The following is a 13064-nucleotide window of genomic DNA, read 5'->3' as shown; positions in this document are numbered from 1 at the left end:
ACATTGCAGCAACCCAGCACACCACATCCGGTATACTATCTCTCGCAATGGCTGCGGCTACTGCTTAAGCCACGTGCCACCTACGCCAGTATGCCTGCGACACGGAAGATATTCACGCAACCCGGCTTATCACATCCAGCATACCTCCCACAATGGCTGGGGGCTCCCACTAGTCACATGACACCTGCTCCAGTCTACGAGTGACCAATAGAACCCTGCACAACGCATCCAAGTTTACTTCTCACAATGGTTGGCGGGCTACCACCAATCACGTGACACCTCATTCAGTTGTGCAGTAAAACATATCCTGAACCCGGGTAACCACATCCGGTATACTTCTTACACTACCACTAGTTACATGACACCTACTCCGATCTCCCATTGACTCGGAAAATATTTCCACTACTTGAGTCACGTGCTACCTACACTCCAGTATACCAGCAGCCCGAAAAATATTTGCGCAAATACAGGATACCTTTTTTGCTATGGCTGTGACTACTACTAGTCTCGTACCACCTCACGGGGTATAAAATGACCCGGTAAATATCAACATTTTTTTTTTTGTTAAGGCCACGGTGTCGTAACATTTTTCTTTAAATAAATAGAATTTCAACGTGTAACGCGCACCGGAAATCATTCACTCTCAATCACAGAGTCCTACGCAAGAGGTGCGAGGAACCACCGCGCGATGAGTAGGCACCGACAATTGCCCAAGCTCTGCGGTCCTCTGTATATGAAGGCGTTATCGGCCAATTAATGAGCGTGCTTGCATGAGAGAGGAAACTGCTGCGCCCGGAGGAAAACCGACGCGCGCGAGGGGGAAACACTCTATCCCGTACAGACGGGACAAGGTGGAGTCCACGCCTCTGCTGCGCCGCCTCCGCCTGGCGAGCCAGGGTACGGCACCTCCTCCGCCTCCCCCACCTCCTCGACGCCCACGAGGAGGGAAATTTGGCAACATTAGTGCGCCGATCCGCCAACAACCCTCGCCGCTGCCCCGACGATGCCGAGGGGGGGCGGGGGGGGGTGTCACGGGTGGAAGGGCGACGGCCACGGACCTTGACAGCTGCGCCTTTCAGCACCAGCAGCTCGCGCACCACGGCCGGCTGGTAGACCCTCCGCAGCAGTCGGGAGAGCTTCCGCTCGCAGTGGCGTCGCTCCTCCACCGTCGCCGCCGACACCTCCTGTGGGGGGGGGGGGCGGAGGGGGGGTGCGGGAGGAAGTGGGGGGGGCATCGACCGCAGAGGGTTTGTCCACAATTCCGGTTGTCGCCTGAGGAGGCTGTTTTTTTTATTCTTTCACAAAAGTGTTTTGTGAACAAGACGATTTAGGTAATCTTGATTTGAAGCTTTCGTGACTGCAGGAATCCATGCGCCAGAAACGTCGTGATTTATTTTATTTTATACCTACGTGACTTTACCGAAAGAACCAAAGAGTACGATTTGGGTACACACGGAGGATATGCGAGAAGGTTGACACCAGCACACACACAGGATGAGGCTGGTTATAATTAGTGTAAATGTTGCGGGGTTTACTCTCCAACACACAACCGGTGTGCTGAACTCGTAACTAATTGGCACGTTTTGTTTACAAGACACAACCTTGCTAACTGGCTGCGTTGGGTGGTGGCGGGTTTCACGACACATTTATATTTGTGCAATCCAACCCAAAAAACCTCTATTGTGGATAATATTGGTGGTGAAAGCCTGCTACTACTACTACTACGTGTTAGAAGCTTAGACTGTTTGACACCTCTTATCTGCTGCCCATTCTCTTCCTCTCCCCTCGCCCCTCCGCAACTTCCCATCCCTCCCCTGTAGCCCTTTCAAGGTCCCTAAGTAACCCCTCTATCGCGGTCGCTCATTCCTCAACCCTCGTGGCACGACCCCCCTGCCATCTAAGTCGCTATTTCATTCCGCGTCACCGTTTCGTAAGCTGCGTCACAAGCGCCCTTGAGCGAAGGCGCTCTCGTAATGTGAACGTAGAATTAGATCAGGGACTGTCACGCGATCGTCACACGGTCGTGCCGCCACGTGCAACCCCCAAATTGTGTCACTTATTACCGCTTAGCGAAAATCAGAGTGTGACGCCGGCACACAAGGGAGGGGGGGCACACAAGGAGGGCCCCCCACCGGTCTCTTGAAACGACGCCCCCTGCGACGTTGACTTAACGCACCAGCAGTGTTAACTCGGGGGGACCAGTCACTATCCAATCTCCTGTGACGACAAAACAGAGGGTCTCTCAACGGACAACCTCGCCGGCTCTGCTCGTTCGACAAGGCCGTGCCGCCCCCCTCCACCCCCACCGCCCCCCATCATCGCCTCCCCTCCAGCCCCACCGCCACGTCGCCACCGCACCTGCGCGGCGGGCGCGTAGCACAGCTGACACAGGCCGGCGAGCAGGTCCCCGAGGTGGCGCGTGAGCAGCAGGCTGCCCAGTGTGCTCTCCTCGCACAGCTCCAGGAGGGCCACGCACGCGGCCGACAGCGGCGGCACGGCGGCCGCTCCGCTCTCCCCGCTCGCCGTGGACAGGGAGCGGAGGAGCGCCCCGTACAATGACCTCCTCTCCAGTGGCACGCCCACGCCTGGCGAGACAAACAAAGATCCCCCGTGTAGCCTTAACAGACTGTTGGGGCAAGTGCTGTTAGCGAGCACCTAATGAAGGCTAGCACTGTGGCACACGAGGGGGAGGGTGACCAGCACCACGCCCGACCGCCTTTGTCTCCCCAGTGGCGATGTTGACACACCGCACCAGGCACTCATTTGAGGCATACTCGACCTAGGGGAGGCCCAGGACCGGTTCAAATAATCATCACCGGTGTTGGCAGTGAGCGGGAATCGAACTCGGGTCGCCGGGTTCGTAGCGCAGCGTAGCGCTAACCGCTACACTACCACACACACATACACATGTAACTATCGCGCGGGCTCGCCGACGCAAAACGAACACGGGCTTCCCCGACTCACCGGGCAAGAGATGCGGGCACACGGTGAGCGTGACGGCGAACTGCAGCACCGCCTGTACGGTGCGCGTCTGCCCTACGGCAAGCGCGTCGGCGGGCAGCGGCGGCGGAGGGGCGGCCTCCCCCATCCGGGTCCTCGCCGCGGGGGGCGGGGGCGACCCGCGCCGCGCCTCCGCAGACGCCCGAGCCTCCGCCATGGCGGCCTTGAGCGCGAGCAGCAGCAGGAGGCACTCGGAGCCGAACCGGAAGACGGCGTCGCCCTCCCTGGCGCCGCCGGCACCGTCCATCGCCGGGCCCAGTAGCGGCTTGAGGGCACTGCACGCGTGGCATCGTCGTCATCGTCGTCGTCGTCGTCATCGTCGTCATCAGCCATGGCCTATCCACTGCTAGACGAAGGCCACCCCCTCTCGCCCATCACGGTTGCTCGTGGTCACGCGACGCGACGGTCCGTATAGCTGCATAGAATCCGACCTACTCATTCTAACGTTGGGTTGATGGGTAACCCCCTCTGGAGGCTGTGCAGGTGACATGAGCATCTACCAATACAATACATGCAACGTATGACCATGTTCGTGTTTGATCATGACCTATACACTGCCAGATGAAAGCCTCCCAAAGCTTTCGTGGTCCTGTGATGCGGAAATCCATCCAACAAGTGGGCCAATCTCATTGCTCCATCTCTGTGGCATGCAGATTCTTGAGCACGCTCGCCCCTTCAGCTGCAACTCCTCCGTTAAGTTTGGGCCACCAACCATCACCCCTTCCAGTAACGCGTCCTGCCTGAGCCCAATTACAAAACGGTAACGAAGTTGCAGTTCCTAAAACTAAACAAGTTGTTTTTGATTTTACCAGGCAAGACCCGCTGAGCTATGTAGCTCTACTTCAGAAGCGACCTGGCTACAAATGACAGCTCAACAAAAAGTGGCTTATCACCTGGATATTTATAGCGGCCAAATACTCAAAGGTCATGCTGATTCTAAATGTAGAGGAAAAAACCATAGGACACTGATAGAAATCCACATGACCACGGGGGGAACATGCAATCTCCAAATATACAACAGGCGTCGGGGTCGGAATTGAACCCACGACATTCTGCATACCAGGCGAGGGAGTTAACATCTCGCCACTGCGGTGCCCCTCACAAAAACCACCGGCACATTGCGTTGAATCGTCGGGATGTCGTGCCGGAGCAACGCGTGGTGGCGCAAACCCAAAAACCCGTGGCAGCGCAACCGCGAAAAACCTAAAACGCGTGGCAGAACGTTCGTTCGTTTGCTTGTTTTGCTTTTAACGAGTACGGGCGAGAGGCTCCTCTCTCCCGAGCGCGACGCACGCACCTCGTGCACGCACCTCGTGTTCGCACAGACGCCGCCTCGGAGTCGCCGCAGGGCCTGCCCGGCCACGTCCGGCTGCTGCAGCAGACATCCCACCGCGTCGAGGTTTCTCCTGAAAGACGCCAGCAGGGCTTCCCTGGGCTGCAGCGTCCCGCCAGCTTGCTCTGCCGACGATCGCAAAAGCGGCGCTTGAGCCGGCTAGCCGTCAACACCATCGCACGACGCCGTCGCCGAGCTCAACATGATCCACCACCACCGTCACTTTCGGAATGCTGGCTTGGCGCGATTCATCTGCCCTCGTTGTATTGTCTTGTACAGGGACTCCTCAACGAACGAACATTCAACTTACGAACTTTCAGAGATATGAACAAACCTGTCCCGTATGTCCAGTGGCCTGTTCGGACCGAGAGTCTCATGTTCATACCGCCCCGCAAGAGATGGTGGTGGTGGCATCTACATCTGCAGAACGTGAATAACCAGTGGCATCTACATCTGCAGAACATGAAGAACCAGTGGCATCTCCATCTGCAGAACGTGAAGAAGCAATGGCATTTACATCTGCAGAACATGAAGAACCAGTGGCATCTACATCTGCAGAGGATGAAGAACCAGTGGCATCTACATCTGCAGAACGTGAAGAACCAGTGGCATCTACACCTGCAGAACGTAACCAATGGGAACTACATCTACAGGAGATTATACAACTTTTAACGCCATTCACCCCTGTTTAGTGTACACACCGTACAACACGTATGGAATCGACAGGAGTAAAGTTGGACTTAGGAACAAATCGACTTATGGACAGAACCTCTGGAACCTACCAGGACTCGTTCGTAAGTAGAGGAGTCCCGGTATAGAACTCTTTATTTATTTCAATGAGTGTTGGAATTTTCATAAGCACAGCACTTCGTGATCGTTCAATTAAAGGCGCTACACAAGAGATGACATTAAGTTTGATGTCCCCTGTGTATTTCTGTCTCTCCACGTCTGGCAGTTCACCAGAATTAGTTGCGTGCAAACCTGACTCTGCTGATGAAACCAATGCAAGTCGAAGCCGGTCCAGAGTTTTTCCTCGTTCTGATGATCAATGGTTGATGACATTCTTTGCTCACAGAGGGCCCATGGGCACGATATTGGCTGTGTCAAGAATACGTGTATTTACTACGAGATATTGTTTGCTAATCTATTTTGTATCAGATAGGGCAGCATCAATGCAGCCTACTAAAGACAAGTCGCTACATCGCGCGGCGATTTCAGATGCTGCTGCTTCTGCGGCCGTCTGGAACGCTTTCCCTTCCGATATTAGGAAGCCAATGTACTTATAAAGCATCATGTAGGTTGAAACTCATTCCTTTAGAACCGCTTTTTGTGTTTCGTTTGTTGTCCTTCACCCCGCAGCTCCGATTCGCGCGGTTGGCTACATCCGGTGCGAAATAATTTCAACATACATGCATAGACTCACATAGAGACCCAGATTCACACAGAGACAAACAGACTCACACAGAGACCCAGAGACTCACACAGAGACCCATAGACTCACACAGAGACCCATAGACTCACACAGAGACCCATAGATGCACATCGAGACCATAGACTCACACAGAGACCCATAGACTCACACAGAGACCCATAGACTCACACACACACCCATAGACTCACACAGAGACCCGTAGACGCACACAGAGACTCACACAGAGACTCACACAGAGACCCATAGACTCACACACACACCCATAGACTCACACAGAGACCCATAGACTCACACAGAGACCCATAGACTCACACAGAGACCCACACAGACTCACACAGAGACTCACAAAGAGACTCACACAGAGACCCATAGACTCACACACACACCCATAGACTCACACAGAGACCCATAGACTCACACAGATACCCATAGACTCACACAGAGACCCATAGACGCACACAGAGACTCACCCATAGACGCACATAGAGACCCATAGACTACTCACACAGAGACCCATAGACGCACATAGAGACCCATAGACTACTCACACAGAGACCCATAGACTCACACACACACCCATAGACTCACAGAGACCCGTAGACGCACACAGAGACTCACACAGAGACTCACACAGAGACCCATAGACTCACACACACACCCATAGACTCACACAGAGACCCATAGACTCACACAGAGACCCATAGACTCACACAGAGACCCATAGACGCACACAGAGACTCACACAGAGACTCACACAGAGACCCATAGACTCACACACACACCCATAGACTCACACAGAGACCCATAGTCTCACACAGAGACCCATAGACTCACACAGAGACCCATAGACGCACACAGAGACTCACCCATAGACGCACATAGAGACCCATAGACTACTCACACAGAGACCCATAGACGCACATAGAGACCCATAGACTACTCAAACAGAGACCCATAGACGCACATAGAGACCCATAGACTACTCACACAGAGACCATAGACGCACACAGAGACCCATAGACTACTCACACAGAGACCCATAGACTCACACAGAGACCCATAGACTCACACAGAGACCCATAGACGCACACAGAGACTCACACAGAGACTCACACAGAGACTCACAAAGAGACTCACACAGAGACCCATAGACTCACACACACACCCATAGACTCACACAGAGACCCATAGACTCACACAGATACCCATAGACTCACACAGAGACCCATAGACGCACACAGAGACTCACCCATAGACGCACATAGAGACCCATAGACTACTCACACAGAGACCCATAGACGCACATAGAGACCCATAGACTACTCACACAGAGACCCATAGACTCACACACACACCCATAGACTCACACAGAGACCCGTAGACGCACACAGAGACTCACACAGAGACTCACACAGAGACCCATAGACTCACACACACACCCATAGACTCACACAGAGACCCATAGACTCACACAGAGACCCATAGACTCACACAGAGACCCATAGACGCACACAGAGACTCACACAGAGACTCACACAGAGACCCATAGACTCACACACACACCCATAGACTCACACAGAGACCCATAGACTCACACAGAGACCCATAGACTACTCACACAGAGACCCATAGACTACTCACACAGAGATCCATAGGCGCACACAGAGACCCATAGACTACTCACACAGAGACCCATAGACGCACATAGAGACCCATAGACTACTCACACAGAGACCCATAGACGCACATAGAGACCCATAGACTACTCACACAGAGACCCATAGACGCACATAGAGACCCATAGACTACTCACACAGAGACCCATAGACTACTCACACAGAGACCCATAGACTCACACAGAGACCCATAGACGCACACAGAGACACACATAGACGCACACAGAGACCCATAGACTACTCACACAGAGACCCATAGACTACTCACAGAGACCCATAGACTACTCACAGAGACCCATAGACGCACACAGAGACCCATAGACCAACACAGAGACCCATAGACTACTCACACAGAGACCCATAGACCAACACAGAGACCCATAGACTACTCACACAGAGACCCATAGACTCACACAGAGACCCATAGACGCACACAGAGACCCATAGACTACTCACACAGAGACCCATAGACGCACACAGAGACCCATAGACTACTCACACAGAGACCCATAGACGCACAGAGACCCATAGACTACTCACACAGAGACCCATAGACGCACACAGAGACCCATAGACTACTCACACAGAGACCCATAGACGCACACAGAGACCCATAGACTACTCACACAGAGACCCATAGGCGCACATAGAGACCCATAGACTACTCACACAGAGACCCATAGACGCACACAGAGACCCATAGACTACTCACACAGAGACCCATAGACGCACATAGAGACCCATAGACTACTCACACAGAGACCCATAGACTCACACAGAGACCCATAGACTACTCACACAGAGACCCATAGACGCACATAGAGACCCATAGACTACTCACACAGAGACCCATAGACGCACATAGAGACCCATAGACTACTCACACAGAGACCCATAGACGCACATAGAGACCCATAGACTACTCACACAGAGACCCATAGACTCACACAGAGACCCATAGACTACTCACACAGAGACCCATAGACGCACATAGAGACCCATAGACTACTCACACAGAGACCCATAGACGCACACAGAGACCCATAGACTACTCACACAGAGACCCATAGACGCACATAGAGACCCATAGACTACTCACACAGAGACCCATAGGCGCACACAGAGACCCATAGACTACTCACACAGAGACCCATAGACTCACACAGAGACCCATAGTTTGTGGTCCTTCCCCCGCACCTCCCATGAGCGTGGTTGGCTACATCCGGTGCCAAAGAAGTGCAACGTCTGAACAGTACAATACTCACAAAGCACGTGGTCACAGCACTGTGGATCGTTATGCAAAGAAGCAATGACTTAAAATGCCGAATCAAAATACTCAACACGTTAGTCCAAAACAACTCCGTGTGTTTTGGTGGCCTTAAAAGTTAAACATATCTCTCATTGGCGACGTTTCGGGTAATGACCCCCCCACCTTTTTTCATAGCAACATACACGTGCTGTATACTTTCTCTATTCAGACCACACACTGTTGTTGTTGACGAGTGTGCTCACCGTATTTATCTGTGCATCACCACCATCGCCGGAGTAATTAAACGCGTAAAGAGCCACCGCACCTTTAAAATAAAGTTTATTAATTTTAAAAAATGCGTTGTTATTCGTTAAATGCCGACACCGGGGATCGAACCGGTCGGCGTGAACTCAGCGGCAGCGGCTGGGAGGTCACCCGCGGCCTCACGCGACACCGCTGAGGTCAGACTCGTTGGGGTCATTCGGTCAAATCACGCAGATTGGTTGAAAGAAAATAACAAAAATAACAGCAACAAAAACTACGACGTTTCGATCACAACACAAGCGATCGTCATCATCCTCCTCCTGATGACGATCGCTTGTGTTGTGATCGAAACGTCGTAGTTTTCATTAATTTTCTATCAACTTATCAACGTGAGTTTACCGAAAGGCCCAAAGAATTTGAATTTCAGCAGTCACGACAGCTTCACGTCAACATGTCACCGCTAGGCCACTGAACAAACCGAGTCACCTCGCTCGCCTCACCGAACCAACTACATAACACGCAACGCTGCACTCACCGGCGGGCTTGATTAACGCGTTCAAAGCGTCTGTAACAATAGCCAGAGCCATTATATGGCTGTTGTTGTTGTGGCGTTATTATTGTCAAATGTTTATTTGATTCATCGGATCCTGCTGCTTCAAGTCGACGGTCGATCGGTTTCCAGACCAACGCGGTGAGTCGGAGTGGCTTCGTGACGTCATGCACCGCCGGTCTCTCGTGACGTCATTATCGCGCAGACAACGCATCGCGTGCAGGGTGACGTCGGGCCCGCGCTCCACTTCGTTGCGCCGGGGCGGGAGTTACGCTGAAATGACGTCACGTCACCCATCCAGTCAACTCGCGTGATGACGTCACGTTACCAGCAAGCATCGTGATGGGAAACTCTCGGTGATGTCATGGCGCCAGCGACCCTCGTTGTGAGAACTCGGGTGATGACGTGTTGTGTCCAGCCAGCCGAGTGGCGCGAACTCCGGTGACAACGTCACAGACTATCCAGCGGACGTTTGGAAACTCGTGTGATGACGTCACCTTACAATCAAGTGTCGGGATCGGCACTCGCGCGATCGACGACGTCATGTCACCCACCCAGTTACTCGGTTGGAACTCTAGTGGTGACGTAATGTCCCCGACCCAGCCCAGTGGCGCGAAACTCGGGCGACTCATGACGTCAAAACCCAGTGGAGTGGCGCTCACCCCAGGCGATGACGTCGTGTCACCGCCATTTAGAACGGGGAGTTCGGTCGATTTCAGTTTTAAATTTTCAGTTTATTTATTAGGTAGAGCCATGTATTAGGTAGAGCCCTGTGAGCCATGTATTAGGTAGAGCCCTGTGAGCCATGTATTAGGTAGAGCCTTGTATTAGGTAGAGCCCTGTGAGCCATGTATTAGGTAGAGCCATGTATTAGGTAGAGCCCTGTGAGCCATGTATTAGGTAGAGCCATGTATTAGGTGTAGCCCTGTGAGCCATGTATTAGGTAGAGCCATGTATTAGGTAGAGCCCTGTGAGCCATGTATTAGGTAGAGCCCTGTGAGCCATGTATTAGGTAAAGCCCTGTATTAGGTAGAGCCCTGTGAGCCATGTATTAGGTAGAGCCATGTATTAGGTAGAGCCCTGTGAGCCATGTATTAGGTAGAGCCATGTATTAGGTGTAGCCCTGTGAGCCATGTATTAGGTAGAGCCATGTATTAGGTAGAGCCCTGTGAGCCATGTATTAGGTAGAGCCATGTATTAGGTAGAGCCCTGTGAGCCATGTATTAGGTAGAGCCCTGTGAGCCATGTATTAGGTAGAGCCCTGTGAGCCATGTATTAGGTGTAGCCCTGTGAGCCATGTATTAGGTAAAGCCCTGTATTAGGTAGAGCCCTGTGAGCCATGTATTAGGTAGAGCCATGTATTAGGTGTAGCCCTGTGAGCCATGTATTAGGTAAAGCCCTGTATTAGGTAGAGCCCTGTGAGCCATGTATTAGGTAGAGCCATGTATTAGGTGTAGCCCTGTGAGCCATGTATTAGGTAGAGCCATGTATTAGGTGTAGCCCTGTGAGCCATGTATTAGGTAGAGCCCTGTGAGCCATTCGGCTCTTGACTCGGGTGCAACCGCAACAAACTAAAACACGAACAAGAAACATCTTAAAGTGACGACGCGCAACAGAAAAATCCAGAAAAAACATCAAAGTCTTCCAGAAATAAACCGCATATCAATGCTGTGCAAAACAACCATAAGACAATTTAGATTAAAGTGATCAGTCTAACTCTGTGCTGAACCGCGGCGGTGCAGGAGTTGCAAGTTGAAGAGGTCGCCGCCGCTGCCAGAAGATCCTGACAGGCGAGTTTCCACTCCCATTCAGGTGTCTCTGTTTTTGTTTAAAAAAAACATTATGGTTAAATCGCGTAAATATATAAATGTTGTGTCGTTAAACCCGCCACCACCCGACACAGCCAACTAGTGAGGGTTGTCACGTCAACAGAACGTGGCCAATTCGTCACTAGTACAGCACTAGTGTGTAGTGTATAGTGTAGTGTATAGTAGTTTAGTGGTATAGTAGTGTATAGTGTAGTGTACTAGTACAGCACATGTGTGTAGTGTATAGTGTAGTGTATAGTAGTTTAGTGGTATAGTAGTGTATAGTGTAGTGTACTAGTACAGCACTAGTGTGTAGTGTATAGTGTAGTGTATAGTAGTTTAGTGGTATAGTAGTGTATAGTGTAGTGTACTAGTACAGCACTAGTGTGTAGTGTATAGTGTAGTGTATAGTAGTTTAGTGGTATAGTAGTGTATAGTGTAGTGTACTAGTACAGCACTAGTGTGTAGTGTATAGTGTAGTGTATAGTAGTTTAGTGGTATAGTAGTGTATAGTGTAGTGTACTAGTACAGCACTAGTGTGTAGTGTATAGTGTAGTGTATAGTAGTTTAGTGGTATAGTAGTGTATAGTGTAGTGTACTAGTACAGCACTAGTGTGTAGTGTATAGTGTAGTGTATAGTAGTTTAGTGGTATAGTAGTGTATAGTGTAGTGTACTAGTACAGCACTAGTGTGTAGTGTATAGTGTAGTGTATAGTAGTTTAGTGGTATAGTAGTGTATAGTGTAGTGTACTAGTACAGCACTAGTGTGTAGTGTATAGTGTAGTGTATAGTAGTTTAGTGGTATAGTAGTGTATAGTGTAGTGTACTAGTACAGCACTAGTGTGTAGTGTATAGTGTAGTGTATAGTAGTTTAGTGGTATAGTAGTGTATAGTGTAGTGTACTAGTACAGCACTAGTGTGTAGTGTATAGTGTAGTGTATAGTAGTTTAGTGGTATAGTAGTGTATAGTGTAGTGTACTAGTACAGCACTAGTGTGTAGTGTATAGTGTAGTGTATAGTAGTTTAGTGGTATAGTAGTGTATAGTGTAGTGTACTAGTACAGCACTAGTGTGTAGTGTATAGTGTAGTGTATAGTAGTTTAGTGGTATAGTAGTGTATAGTGTAGTGTACTAGTACAGCACTAGTGTGTAGTGTATAGTGTAGTGTATAGTAGTTTAGTGGTATAGTAGTGTATAGTGTAGTGTACTAGTACAGCACTAGTGTGTAGTGTATAGTAGTTTAGTGGTATAGTAGTGTATAGTGTAGTGTACTAGTACAGCACTAGTGTGTAGTGTATAGTGTAGTGTATAGTAGTTTAGTGGTATAGTAGTGTATAGTGTAGTGTACTAGTACAGCACTAGTGTGTAGTGTATAGTGTAGTGTATAGTAGTTTAGTGGTATAGTAGTGTATAGTGTAGTGTACTAGTACAGCACTAGTGTGTAGTGTATAGTGTAGTGTATAGTAGTTTAGTGGTATAGTAGTGTATAGTGTAGTGTACTAGTACAGCACTAGTGTGTAGTGTATAGTGTAGTGTATAGTAGTTTAGTGGTATAGTAGTGTATAGTGTAGTGTACTAGTACAGCACTAGTGTGTAGTGTATAGTGTAGTGTATAGTAGTTTAGTGGTATAGTAGTGTATAGTGTAGTGTACTAGTACAGCACTAGTGTGTAGTGTATAGTGTAGTGTATAGTAGTGTTGTATCGTAGACGGAGGTACTCGGAGACGGAGGTTGAGTTAGGGGCTTCCGCCAG

General features: G+C 50.4%; 1 protein-coding gene across 2 annotated transcripts in view; it reads right to left on the bottom strand.

Annotated features, from left to right (window-relative positions):
* Positions 1-9670, bottom strand: part of TANGO6 (transport and golgi organization 6 homolog) — a 215913-nt gene extending 206243 nt beyond the window's left edge. For both annotated transcript variants that reach the window (XM_061575945.1, XM_061575946.1), the window contains exons 1-5: positions 9490-9670; positions 4311-4458; positions 2965-3275; positions 2359-2585; positions 1059-1184 (exon numbers count right to left, since the gene is read on the bottom strand). In XM_061575945.1, the coding sequence (XP_061431929.1) occupies positions 1059-1184; positions 2359-2585; positions 2965-3275; positions 4311-4458; positions 9490-9541 (864 nt within the window). In that variant the 5' untranslated portion in view covers positions 9542-9670. The remainder of the gene's footprint in view (positions 1-1058; positions 1185-2358; positions 2586-2964; positions 3276-4310; positions 4459-9489) is intronic.
* Positions 9671-13064: the final 3394 nt, after the last annotated feature.

This window comes from Lethenteron reissneri, chromosome 60 (genome assembly GCF_015708825.2).
Source record: "Lethenteron reissneri isolate LAM-NWPU_2019-01 chromosome 60, ASM1570882v1, whole genome shotgun sequence".
Taxonomy (NCBI): domain Eukaryota; kingdom Metazoa; phylum Chordata; class Hyperoartia; order Petromyzontiformes; family Petromyzontidae; genus Lethenteron; species Lethenteron reissneri.
Note: the sequence above shows the minus strand (reverse complement) of the source record. Positions and strands in the feature narration are given on the sequence as shown.